Raw genomic sequence first — 14622 nt, forward strand, 5'->3', positions numbered from 1 at the left:
AAGTCTTTCAATACTCACGCCCCATTCACACGGGGCTTCAGCGTCAACGCTTGACAGAAGGCGTGTCTGAAGTTGGGGCTGACGCGATCGTTATAGCAGCGTCAGCCAATGAAATTAGTCAGCAATCGGCCACTGTCTGAGCTGGTGTATTTGCATACAGCGATCTGATTGGCTGACGCTTCCGTCTGCACTTAAAAAGTTGAGCAAGTCCCAACTTCTGCAGCTTACAACGCCTCTGAAGCGGCGGCAACGGATCAACAATGCAGTTCGGCAATGCCTGATGTAGGGTTGTAACAATATACCGGTATGACGGTCTACCACGATTTGAACGTGCACGATTATCATACCATGAACAATTGCATATCAACGGTTTTAACCCTTAAAGACCTCTTAAATGTTTAATAACTTTTGATCCGCTGATCCGATTCATACAATTCAAAGATTGGCATAAAGAAGAGAATCTCAGCTTTCCAGTGCTGTATCACATAACATTCGCGGCTCCGGAATCAGTGCGGTTACGTCATCAAAATTTGACAACGCTGATTTGACAAAGAAACGCTCGTCACTGTGTCTCCGGACAAACCAGACACGATACATTGATGCATTGTCCCTCCTCCATGCCCAGATTGGTTCAAACTCGCTATATCACAACCAATAAGCATAGGTTTCGCTTTTGTTTGTGGACCAAAAACGAGCTTTTTGAACAACACAGAATGAGAGATAGGCATACATTTATGCGCGGCTAAATAGAACGCAAAAAAAAAAAGTTTTGCATGAAATAATTCTCATACTAAGTACTTTTGCATGCACAGCAGCACAGAAACATGACAAAACAGTGACACAGCAAAGACGAACTGCTGCTCTTGCTGTTTTCAAAAGACGCAAATGAAGGTGCAGCTGTTTGTCTGCATTGCAGACAACCATATCCAAATCCATATCCACAGACAACCATATCCATGCTGGCACATAAAACCTAAGGATGTTCCATTTTGAATCTAGTTTCGTTATGTAACTATTTATAGTATAGTAAATATTTATATCTATTTTTTACTGAGGATTTGCACCATGTTTATTTGGACTTTATTTGGACTTTGACACATTATTTATTATTTTCTTATTTTTTTATTTGTTCATTGTAAGTGGTGTTGTTTATAGTAACTGAAAATATATTATTTGGAAAAAGTCAAATTTTCTTCACTGTTCTATTATTTTGTAACATTTGTAACTAGGGATGCACCGAAATGAAATTCTTGGCCGAAGGCCGGAGGCCGAATACCGAATGCGGTGTTTTGCATTTTTTTCCATTTAGTTTGCCAATTTTTTCACCATTACAATAATTAAATAGTAAAAATGAGCTTTTTACTATTTTGTGTTGCTTTTCAGAGAAATAAATCAAATAACAAAAATACAATTTCAAAAATATTTAACACTGAACATTTTTTAACATTCCAGCAGATAATATACAAACAAAGCACAATATAACTTAAACTAAATAAATTAGTAAAATAAAAAAATATTTTTATTTGGCCATCTTTGAAGCCCCCCTTCTTGAATAGCCTATGTTAGGCCTATAACTGACTGCTGAAAGAATGTAACTGTCTACAACAACAAATGTGCATTGAATAGTGCAAAAAATGTGGATGACAACAAATGAATAACTGTCCTAGACATAAGCCTACTTCTTCAGGAAAAGTGGCAGGTTCTTCTTTATAAAAAGTACCTTCTCTGCTGTCTCGCATGAAAGTCGGTTCCTCTTCTCATCGATGACAAGAGATGCAGCACTAAACAGTCGCGGCTCATCTGTAGTACGAACCCGTTTACTCTCTGCGCTGTTTTCATCTCCTGCGCTGTGCATCACCTGACTGTCCGTCTCCAATACCTAGCGGCTTTCCCAAGTCCATCTTGGCCTGGATCATTTCTCGTGTGCGCAGCTATTTCCCCATATCCAAGTAATGATATTTTATATGGCGAAAAAAGTAAAGGTGTTCTGAGTCCGCCTGACTAAATAGTGCGCTGACAGCTTCTAAGAGCGCACTTTCAGCTGTTCACTCCGTGGTCTGTTTCAGCCTCTTTGTTTAAAAGACGCTTTAGTGCTGCAAGTAAATGTATGACGTCTGCCACAGATGAGCTTATCTCTCTTGTTATCTGCTCAAAGGGGGCGAGAAGAGAGAACGTTCCTCTGGAAAATTCAGCAGAACAGTGTCTGCAAACGGCCGTTTTTGCCTCTTTCTCTTACACTTTAAAGTGCTTCCACACTGCTGACATGTTTGCTGCATAAAGCGCGCGCCTCTCACTCTACGCGGGTTACTTTTTGATCGCGGCATTAAAAACGTCATTGTTCGGCAAAATTTATTCGGCCTTTTTACTTATTCGGCCGAACACCGAAAGGGCTTTTTTGACTATTTTCGGCCGAATAATTTCGGTTGCCGAATATTCGGTGCATCTCTATTTGTAACATACCGTATACCGCGAAACCGTCAAACCGTGGTATTGTTTTAGACGATTATCATACCGTAAAAAATTCATACCGTTACAACCCTAGCCTTATGTCACCCATTCAAAGTGAATGGGAAGCATTGAAGCTGACGCCCAGTGTGAATGGGGCGTCACCCTCATATCAGTTCAAACCCATAAGACTTGCTTATCTTCTAAACAGTCAATGCGTTTGTTGCATTTTAAGAAGACTAAAATTCAGAACCACTTTTAGCAAACTTTTACAGAAGAGAAGTTGCCAAAATAACGATTTACACTTATTTTGTGGTTTAAAAAATAAATAAATTGTCAGTCAACCTATTGAACACAAAAATATATAAATAAATCGAGATGACTGGAACAAGTCCACATCTCGAACCATACAAAAAATAAAGACTTGCTGAATCCAGGCAGGCATTTAGGTGGCATCAGATCTCATCTGCGCTGCACCGATCACCCCACAGCACCCTTCCCTAAATCAGTCATGCTTCAGCCGAGACATTAAGCCAAGCAGCGAGCCGTCTGCCTGAAGTTGGTGGAGGGCAGCGTTTACACGCTTGGCTGTGTTTGTATGTACACTAATGCAAACACGGCTGGAATAAAAGCGCACGCACGGCTGCCACACGCTCACAGAAAAAAAAAAAGAGGGGGAACACCCAGCTGGCAAACAACACACCCACTGGAACCGTCACTGACTACAGTAAAAAAAAAAGAAAAACTGTGGAAAACAAAAAAGACCGCAGAGACTTAACACAAACCCTCAAATTAGTATGCATACTAGGGGACACGCGCATGTGTTGCCGCTCACACCAGCATTGCACATTACAGTAACTGTGGCTCACTATGGTACAGCCGCAGAGGACTGTGGACTACACGAAGAGACCAACACAGCAACCACATATTGACTGATCGCCTCGTCTGAAGAGTAAAAACTGATTTAGCAGTAAAATATCTCCTGTCGTTCTACTTCAAAAAAAAAATCCCATTTTCACTCAGTGTGTTACTTTACATTTCTTCACTAATGTCCACACAAAATCTCAAAGCATTATGCAATTCTGAGTGTTCCTCACATAGCTGAGTGGGCTTGACAAACCACCTGTAGAGAAAACACTTTTTCATCAGTGTATGCACCAGACACTTTGTTACAATCACTCTATATCTCTAGAAAACATTTTGCATTTCTAGTGTGAGGGTGGCTCAAAGTGGCTCAAATCTGCTTATTTTGAGGCAGGAACCGGCGGACGTGCAACAACTTTAATCATAAGGTAAACACAAAATAGCAGTCTTTATCCAGAGCTCCTTTACGGGACTCAACACTTGTAAACACCCGCTGCATCACGCTCACGCAGCTCTTACCTCCGCCCACACTTGTCAGTGCTACCAAGCTGACCAATCAAAGAGCTTGCGATCCGCGTAACATTTAAGAGGTGTGCGTCAGCAATGCTGACGACCACGGCGAGGGGCTATGAGTCGACAAGTAAAACACGCGTGCGCTAAACGCATTAGTATAAATTCAGCCTTAGTGTGGTTCGTTTGGCACATGTGAATTCCGTCACCGTGCTCTGATCCATGACAAATCAGTCTAAGATCGCCTGAATGAGGTCTCAGCTTGATTGAAATGGACACTAAAGCGGATCAATTGTACTGAGAAGCAAAACGATCCAATGTACTAACAATCCAGGCTATATCGCAGTGTACTATCGTTTTGTAATAGCCAAATATACGGCTATATAGAGAATGATGAGTAGGACGGGATGTCCTACAGGCAAATGTGCGTTTCATGTTGAATACCAAAGTGAAAGCATGCTGAAACATCAGAGCGCTGTTTATTCATATGGAAAATTTACAAAAATTATCATCTGATCCTTTTTCCATAATTTAATCTTAAAATTTTTTGTATTAGGCTTATTGTTTTGTTCATGTCTGCACTGACACCTCGAAAGAAAGATCAACATTGATCTGCTTCATGATCTGACTGCAGTCCCGCTTCATCTGTTATGTCTCTCTATATTTTAATCCTATAATGCAGAAGTCTAGCCACCGATTTTTATTTTTTATTTTGATTGATTAAATCAATAGATAAGATTTTTACAAAACTTGACAAATGAAATAAGGCTATGCATGAGAAAGTCTGACCTTTCTGATTTATATTCAGCGCACATTTTCACTTATAATATTTATAGACACATACATTTTTTCCCTAAATTTAGTTGTGTCACAATTATAATTTTTTAAATAGCCAGTTGTTTTTAAAGTTATGCTAAATAAAATGTTAAACAATTATGTTTGGCTTTGATACATTATTTAAAATATGTGGCTAAGAAATACCTATTAACTTCTTTTTTTTGGCGGGGCCAGTGAAAATTTTGACAGGGTAAGGTTGTCACAATACTGGATACCAATCCGTACTGAAATTTTAAATACTTTTATTTCCCGCGAACTTTTAAGCACCGTGGAGCATGTTCTTAAACAGCGCTGATTTGCTATTGTGTTTACATGCTCAACAGAAATGACTGTGATTGGCCGTGAAGGTCATCGGTTCACCGAACTCACCGCTTGATGCTGAGTATAACCACAGATACAGGAACACTGGAGCATTTCAAAGTCACTTCGACCAGCTAGTTTGTTTAAAAACTGAGGTAAGAGCGATCTCCTGATGAATCGTGGCTTTAAAACTCTCTGGCGTTCCTGTATTCGTGGTTAAACGCAGTGAACAGTGGCAAGTTCGGTGCACCTATGACCTTCACGACCAGTCTTTTCTGCTGAGCATGTGAGCACAATGGCAAATCAGCCATGTTTAAGAATGTGCTCGATAGTGCTTAATTGTTCGCGGGATTTTTTAAATTTTATTACCGATCGGTATCGAATTCCAGAATCGTGACAAACCTATAGCATAGTAAAAATAACCACTAGCCCGTTTGGGCTAGTAGAAAAAAAATCCTTGGTGTTGAACCCTGCTAGGGCAGCAGGATACTGGAAAAACATGCAATATTGTTGTTAAATATTATAATGACAATGTTTCTTACAGCATTACAGTATCTTGAAAAATGGCATTTTTATTAGCAATGTTTTTAAACCGTTTATTTAAAGACATTAAAATAAACAGGTTAAATATATTTTTCAGATCTAATTAATTCTAATTTATACCAAAAAAGTCGATATGCAATCGTTTAGTCTTTACAACAATACAAATAAGGAAAAACCTCAACAGATATTCTGATTGGCTGTTGTCATTTTCCTCTCTCCTCTCGACTCTGCCCATTAGTGTTTATTTTCAGCTCTGGGTTCACCCTTTGGGCCATCCCAACCAATACCAGATAAGCAGCTACTGGGAAGGTAGGGATAAAGATAGTTAGGTCCTATCTGATTGGTCCAATTTAGATAAACCAATGCATAAAATAATTTAATCACACATCTCCAATATGTATTTTGCATATACTATTATAGCGATAATAAATATTTTGTGATAAGTTGGGCATCCCTAAGCCATTCCCTGACAACCCTCAAGTGTCTAGCATCATGATTGGGGCATCTGCTCGCCAAGCATCACTTACAATGCCTTAAAAAAAAAAAAAAAAAAAAAAAAACATCTATTAAGTGTTTAATAAAATTTATTGTACACTTTAAGTTGCATGTTAATCCAAAAAAATGGGAGGAATTAGGGAGACAGGAAATAACGGATCTCTCCACGCTGGGCTGTGGTATTTCCTGATGCGAGTCTTAAGTTATGCTCTTCAACAATACACTACTTTTTGCAACACAACATGCTGCTTCAAAGAAAGAGACTGACATCAGGGTGTCCACTGAAATCCACACTGGACAGCCTTCAAGACTGTGTGAATGAATGGGGCTGTTTGGTTTGCTACATGCATGCTAGTATTGTTAGCGTCTGCTGTTTTACTTTGGGGAGATAGTTTCCTCAAGAACATAATATGTTGTAAGAGTTAAATAATAATAATAATTAGATAATATTTTAAAGAACTTAATTTCCAGAGCTGATCTAAGAGAGTGGCTTTAGTGAATTTTACCCTTTTTATTTAAGAAAAACGCTCATCAACTCGTGTACTATTTATAAAAACTCAATTTTTTTAGACTATTTTTGTGACAATACATACATGTATATTAGATGCTGTCAAAAGCATCATATTCGGTACCAAGACGAAAACTGGAGCATTTCAATGTCGCGTCAATCAGCTGATCTGTATATGAACTGACATATAAGCAATCCACTGATGGGTCGACGTGGCTTTGAAACGCTCCAGTGTCCGTGTATCTGTGTTTGCACTTAGTGAACAACAGTGAAGAGTAGTAAACAGATGATCTTCACGACCAATCAGTCATTTATGTTGAGCACGTTAACAAAATAGCCAATCAGCTGCGTTTAAGATCGCACTTAAAGGTAAGTGGGAAATGGATGTTTTGAAGGGGTGAAACAGTACATGTATTCATCCCGAACCGTCACGAAAACAAAAGTAGGATTAGAGTTTGCCATATAAAGGCAAAGTACTAGCTGGATATGAGACAGTAGACTAGATTCTCTTAAAATGAAATGCTAAACAGCTTGTCAAAAACAGTTTTGGAAAAGAAGTTACTAGCTACTATAGAGGTCAAAAGACTGATCTGCTTGCTGATTTTTGGTGAAAGAGAACGATTGGGTGCAGGCCCATTTCCAAGCAGGTAAACGTGTAAAATTTGGTTTAAACTTCTACGTCGAGTGATCGTCGTGACCCACAGTGACTGACTGCATTTCGCGTAGCCCTGCATTTATACTTTTGTCTGCTGTTTGTGCTGCTCAGCAATAGCACTTACAAAACGCTATCCGGCAGTAGATTTAAATGTTCCTCTGTGTCGAGTTTCTACGCTGGTGTTTTGTTTTTTTCCGAACGCAACCTTAATGTACAAGTAGCTAAAACTCACTTATTCAGAAGCAGGAACCAGCGAACGTGCAACAACTTTAATCATAAGCTAAACAAAACAAAAGTTTCCATTTGGAGCTCCTTCACAGGACTTGACACTTGTATTCAGGTACAGATATGGAATATTCAACAATGCATAATCTTTATTTTATTTAATGTGATCTTTATAAAAGTGACAAACATTATCTTGTGGCTGGATGTTTTAAAACATCCACACAATAAAGGCTGATTAACACTTCATAGCGCAAGCTCTGTGATTGGTGGGCTTGGTAGCTGTGTCAAGTATTGGTGGTGCTGGGAGCCATGAGCCTAAAGGAACGAGTGTTTATGTTTTGTGCTTCCCTTATGATTAAAGCTGTTGCACATCCACCGCTTACCGCCTCTGAATGAGCGAGTTTTAGCTACTTGTGCATTAAGAAGAAAAAAATGCAAAGAAACTCGATACAGAGGAACAAAACAACCTACTGCCAGCTAGTTTCTGATGTGTCATTGCAAAGTAAAGGCTGATTTATACTTTTGCGTCAAACTGACGCATAGCCCTTCGCCGTGGCCGTCGCTGACGTGCACCTCACAAAAAAAAGGAAACTACATGTCGCAACGATGCGTAGCGCAAGCTCTGTGATTGGTCGGCTTGGTAGCGCTGACGAGTCTAGGCGGGACCGAGAGCCGCGCGAATGGCGCAAGCCTGATGGAGCGATTGTTTACAAGTGTGAAGTCCCGTGAAGGAGCTCCGGATGGAAAGTTTTGTTCTGCGTTTACCTCATAGTTAAAGTTGTTGCACGTCCGCCGGTTCCTGCCTCAAAATGAGCGAGTTTGAGTCACTTGTACATCCCGGAAGTGTTCAGGAAAAGCAAAACAGCAGAGAAGAAACTCGACACAGAGGAACATTTACACCTCACTGCCAACTAGCGTTTCGGAAGTGTTAATGCAGACCAACAGACACAGCGCGCAGAAGTATTAATGCACAGCTACAGGCGTTGCATGCGCCGTTGGTTATGCCAGTCACTTGACACAGAAGTATAAACCAGGCTTAACACCAACAGCGCACAGAAGTATAAATGCACGGCTACACTCAAGGCATGTGCCGTGGGTCATGACGATCACTTGACGTAGAAGTATAAACTAACGTGTCTTAACATGCTTTAATCCTTCAGTCGTTTCAAATGTCTGAGTTAGTAAAATCTCATCTTTTTGTGTTTAAAACAAAAAAGAATCTCATAAGTGTTTGATAGTAGAGGGAAATAAAATGAAAATAGCAAGTACAGTTTAATTTAAGTAAACTATCACTTTAAAAACGCATTCCAGATGATAAAACATTTACTCAGTTATGATTAAACCCTGGATAGATTATAATTGACTAAATAATCAACTATAATGCCAAATCAACATTGCATATCCTGTGATGTGACCATTGCGATGCACACATTGTGATATCGATGCTAAAATTATATATTGTACAGAAGGGCTGTGCGATTAATTGAAACCGAATGGCAATTTGAAATGGGCTGCAATTTATAATATATATATATATATATATATATATATATATATATATATATATATATATATATATATATATATATATATATATATATATGGCATTTTTTTACGCTTTTTTTTTTGTTTTTTAGGACAACAGTATCTCCTGCAGAAAAAATATCCAAAGATGCCATTTAAATGGTAAAGAAATCTGTGTTTTTGAAACCAAATAAGACCGCAGAAGTCAATGATTCATTTGAATTATTCAGTTCAAGTCAATTCAATTCACCTTTATTAGTATAGCGCTTTTACAATGCAGATTGTGTCAAATTAGCTTCACATAGAAGATCAGAGTAAATTGAAATAATTACAGTTCAGCTTTAGTCTGACATGTTTACTGCTTTAAAATATTTTAAATGTTTCACAAAATAAAATATATTGTGTTAAAAGGGGAAAAAAAGTTTTGATTTTACCCAGACTAGGGTTGTAACGGTATGAATTTTTCACGGTATGATAATCGTCTAAAACAATACCACGGTTTGACGGTTTCGCGGTATACGGTATGTTACAAATGTTACAAAATAATAGAACAGTGAAGCAAATTTGACTTTTTCCAAATAATATATTTTCAGTTACTATAAACAACACCACTTACAATGAACAAATAAAAATAAGAAAATAATAATTAATGTGTCAAAGTCCAAATAAAGTCCAAATAAACATGGTGCAAATCCTCAGTAAAAAATAAATATAAATATTTACTATACTATAAATAGTTACATAACGAAACTAGATTCAATATGGAACATCCCTAGGTTTTATGTGCCAGCATGGATATGGTTGTCTATGGATATGGTTGTCTGCAATGCAGACAAACAGCTGCATCTTCATTTGCGTCTTTTGAAAACAGCAAGAGCAGCAGTTCGTCTTTGCTGTGTCACTGTTTTGTCATGTTTCTGTGCTGCTGTGCATGCAAAAGTACTTAGTATGAGAATTATTTCATGCAAAACTTTTTTTTTTGCGTTTTATTTAGCCGCGCATAAATGTATGCCTATCTCTCATTCCGTGTTGTTCAAAAAGCTTGGTCCACAAACAAAAGCGAAACCTATGCTTATTGGTTGTGATATAGCGAGTTTGAACCAATCTAGGCATGGAGGAGGGACAATGCATCAATGTATCATGTCTGATTTGTCCGGAGACACAGTGACAAGCGTTTCTTTGTCAAATCAGCGTTGTCAAATGTTGATGACGTAACCGCACTGATTCCGGAGCCTCTGAAAGTCCGCGTTATGTAATGTATGTTATGTTATGTAATACAGCACTGGAAAGCTGAGATTCTCTTCTTTATGCCAATCTTTGAATTGTATGAATCGGATCAGCGGATCAAAAGTTATTAAACATTTAAGAGCAATACTTATTTTTAGCCGCGGGCGGCTGTCTCGGTCTTTAAGGGTTAAAACCGTTGATATGCAATTGTTCATGGTATGATAATCGTGCACGTTCAAATCGTGGTAAACCGTCATACCGGTATATTGTTACAACCCTAACCCAGACATTTAAAAAGAATACATTTCAGAGAAGTAATTACAATACCGTCGAACAGTGATATTTTTATCCAAGGTTATCATACCGTCAGGATCTTTTACCCACCCATGCCTCATCACTCCACTTAGAGCAAATGCGTGACTCTTGGCTGTGTGTGACAGTCCTACTAGCCAATTGAGTGAGCACAATTTCGTTCTGTCCAATCAGAATTGCACGACCAAACTTCGGCCATATTTAAAAAAAAAGAAAAAACAAAACAAAAAAAAACAGAAAAGCGCTGACAAGTGGGATTATGGTGTCTGCTGCTTCAGAAGCAATAATAGACAAATTACGATCAAAGAAAAACAGCTTTTGTAATACGGGAATATTTTGGTTTAAGTCACAGACACACAGATTGAGCTAAAGCTTGATGACAAAATTAAATAGTAAATCAAATTGTAATCGCAATATCTGACCAAAAAAAAAAAAAAAACGCAATCAGACATTTTACCCAAATCGCACAGCCCTATTGTGCAGTCCTACTTACAATGGCAAAAGAGAAGAAATTGTGAGATAAAAATAAGTTTTTTTATTCAGTGGCAGCAGCAAAATTTGAGACTTCAAAGAGAAAAAGTCAGCGAAAAAGTTGTGAAAGCAGTAAACTAAGAAAAAAAAAAAAGCGAGAAAAAGAAACAGCTACAGAATTTCTTTCTCTGTGGAAGAAGCCCTTTAAGTTGAAAGGAAGACTGCGAATCACTGCACTGAAGTCTCAGGCAGCAAGCATAGCAGTGTTATTCAGCTGTTTGAAACCTCAACAGATGGTGCATGAAAACTTGCACGCAAAATGGGGATGAAAAGAAAACTTCTGCTTTCTCCAAGACTGGTGTCTATTGTCATCGCATCGACTGCTAGCAGTCCTGCCAGAAAAACACCTCCAGCAGACATACTCGATAGTCACAACTAAATGAATAGCTTGCAAGAAGACGTCACTCAAGAGAGCATATCATGATAAATATCTGAATCTGTGTCATTACATTCCACAGGAGCTCCTGCACATTCAGCAGCAGAACAGCTTCAGAAGTCACCATCAGGCAAATGAAGTAAATTTTAAGACATAAAATTCACTATTACATGTCTAAAAAATACACTTTATGTATATAATTCGATATTCGGGTCACACATTACTTGTGCATACATTTATATATGCACAATTTCTTGGTTGTGAACTCACATGGTAAATAAAGGCCTGGAACTGCAGTCATGCTGAAATGAACAAGGCTGTTTCTGCTGGACAGTAAGACCAGGTTTAGAGCTGAAAATCTAACTTGCGCCCAGTTCCAGAGGATTATTACGGGACATTTAAGTGTCTCGGTTAAACCCGGCTCCGCCTGACAGGAAAAAGCTACAGTGCAATCAAAGATCGTTTGCAGTATTTTACTGATATTAATTGTTATTACTGATATAAATTGTCAAGCCTCTAAATAAAAATCAAACAATACACACTTTAAAAGATACAAACATAAATAATAGTAATGATATAAATTGTAACGTACCAGATTACTTTGACCATTTAGGTCACAAATCATTACTAAAGAGCAATATAAATAAATATTGGTGGCTTATATTTATACCATGATATAATAATTACCCATGTATACATTTAGAAAAATACAAAACCAGTTCATCCTTATTATATCAGAAAATTAACCCTAGTTAGATAAATATGCGATCTTTTTACCGATGTTTACATTTTTTATCTTAATCGGTTTTTATCATCGTTTGCTGATAAATGCCACCATTTTATTGGCATCTAAATAAAACGAAAACACAATATTCAACTGCACAACATGAAATAATACAGTGTTTACTTCACGCAGATGTAACAGTTGTTCATTTTACAGTGAAATGTGAAAGTTTAACATTATAAAAGTTTCATCAGGACGTAAAGGAGAAAATGAGACTCTTTAGGTCACAAACATTTCAGTCAACGTTTGTTAATCGTCTATTGATCGTGGTCATTGTAGTAAATCGGTTCTGCATTGGAGATATCAGAAACATTAGGCGTAAAAATAATATTAATAAGCGCTGGTGATAAAATAAAACACGATATGCTAAATGACTAACAGGACCTGTGAGTTTCTGAAGAACAGGTGAGGTTTATGAAGGATCTGATCAGCCCTGTGGTGATAATGTGAAGGGACTTACCTGGTCATGATCTGGAAGGTGTCTGGTGGGACAGGTATATGAGCCTAGCCTGAGCTGTCTCTTACTGACCACGTGAATGGTTTACCTGCTCCATTTGAAGTTGGAGTAAATGCTTTCTGGGACAGGTGACCTGGTCTACATGAGCGAAGCGGTTCGCCTAGATCTGATCGAGCTTTCTGATGTGCTTCATATTTGACAGATGTGATGATGTGACAGGTGAGCATCTTACCTGGAGTGTCGGAGGAGGATAGGGCAGGTGAGTTCAGTTTGGGCCGCTTTGCGGCGGAGGGACCCATATCCAGTAGATTATCAGCCATCGTGCTCTCTCGCTTCACAAAAAAACACGTCAAAGCAATAAATGCGTCTTCCAAGAGCCCGGGAGGGGGGACAAAGCGAAATAAATCAAATCAAGCCTCGGGTTTTTCTATTATTATTCAGCGATCAGGGGCCAATAATTAACAGATGGGGCTCAAACGCGACTCAACAGCGCCCCGCTCCGCCACCGCCATTCACCCCATGATAATCCAACACCCAAAACCCGCATAATTAACCTTAATGATCACCCCAAACCCCGCGAAAATAAATTATATCATCGTTAAAACCGAAAAATAAACGACGAGGGCGAAAAAACAGCAATCCTGGGTCCTTCAAGTGGTTCGCGTGGGTCTCTTCAAAAAGGCGATTTTCTGCGAATATAAATAAAGACCTTCAAGCTCCATGTCCATCCCGAATCGAATAATCATCGAAGTCCAGAAAGATAAATGAAAATCGGGAGGAAATATTTATTTTTGAATATAGGCGAGTGGCACAGGAGCGCCGCTCGCGCTGAAGGGGGAAATCAGATATACGGGGGTTTTCCAGCCGACCACAAAAACGGCTCCATTACGCTGATTTTCGCCACAAAGATCCTCGATCTGGCCCGAAGCTTGTCGTTTCCGTCGCAGGGAAGCTATTTGGGTCGGTTCCGTTGGAGCCGGCTGCGTAAAAAATAATATAATGCTCTCCCGAAATCCTGACGCTCATTCGCGCAAGATGGCGGCTGTTGATTCCTTCGATACAAAAAGTTTTTTTTTCTTTTCCAGCCAGACTGGAGGGGGAGGGGCTGCGCAGCCACGCCCCTTACGCAAACCGCACGTCACGCGGTTGTAACCAGAGCTGCCGCTAGAGGGGGTGGTTTACATACAAATGGCGTAGATTCAAAATTAAATGCAACCTTATGAGAAATAGTGTATAATTGCAACTAAATGCCATCATACGGTTAACAAGTAGTTAGTAAAATAAAATACAAGTTTCTTGCACTGTATCAAAAGGATTATTCAGTACTAACTGCAGTTTAAATGTGTCAAAAAACAGCATGCAAAAGTCACATGGAAAGGAAGAGTTGAGCCCCAAATTAAACTCGTGTGAAAGTGTGTGTGTGTGTGCAAGATATTGTTAATGTGAACACAGCCAAAAGATAGGTAGATTCACTACAAATCAACAGACAGAAGGCAGACTTCAACACTGTATTTCCCTTTTCATCCATTAGCTCTGATGTAACAGTATGGCACATGCATCTGTATAAATAATACAAAAATTATGTCAACACAGAGAGTAATGCATATGTACAAACAAGAGAAACTTTGTACAGATGAATACAGATTGAGTAAATGGGGGTACATTTCAAGAAATCATAAAAAGAATAATCATACATTCTTGAATTAATAAACACACCCCAGATAGCACACGTACATTTATAAGACATATTTTGAAGATCGTTTGGTCTGGACAAACATCTGATACATGTCATTAAAATGTCTATTTAACAAACATTCTCAATCATAAACATCTTAAAGACATTTTCAACACATCTATGTAACATCTAAAATGAGACATCTAATAGACGTAACACAGATACAATAAATACACAACACACAACAAAGAGACGTCTCTGTAATGTACATATAAAGATGTGCTGTGTACAAAGATCTGATGAATGTCATTATAAGGTCTACAGCAAACATTCTTAATTATAAACAACTTAAAG

At 38.5% G+C, this 14622-nt stretch overlaps 1 protein-coding gene across 4 annotated transcripts in view; it reads right to left on the reverse strand.

The window, feature by feature from the left end:
• The window catches only part of crebbpb (CREB binding protein b), an 85430-nt gene extending 71781 nt beyond the window's left edge, over nucleotides 1–13649 (reverse strand). For 3 of the 4 annotated variants that reach the window (XM_073942939.1, XM_073942933.1, XM_021472888.3), the window contains exon 1: nucleotides 12826–13649. In XM_073942939.1, coding sequence (XP_073799040.1) covers nucleotides 12826–12913 — 88 coding nt within the window. In that variant the 5' untranslated portion in view covers nucleotides 12914–13649. 4 annotated transcript variants of the gene reach the window in all.
• Between the last annotated feature and the right edge of the window lie 973 nt (nucleotides 13650–14622).

The sequence above is a fragment of the Danio rerio genome, chromosome 3 (genome assembly GCF_049306965.1).
Source record: "Danio rerio strain Tuebingen ecotype United States chromosome 3, GRCz12tu, whole genome shotgun sequence".
Taxonomy (NCBI): Eukaryota; Metazoa; Chordata; class Actinopteri; order Cypriniformes; family Danionidae; genus Danio; species Danio rerio.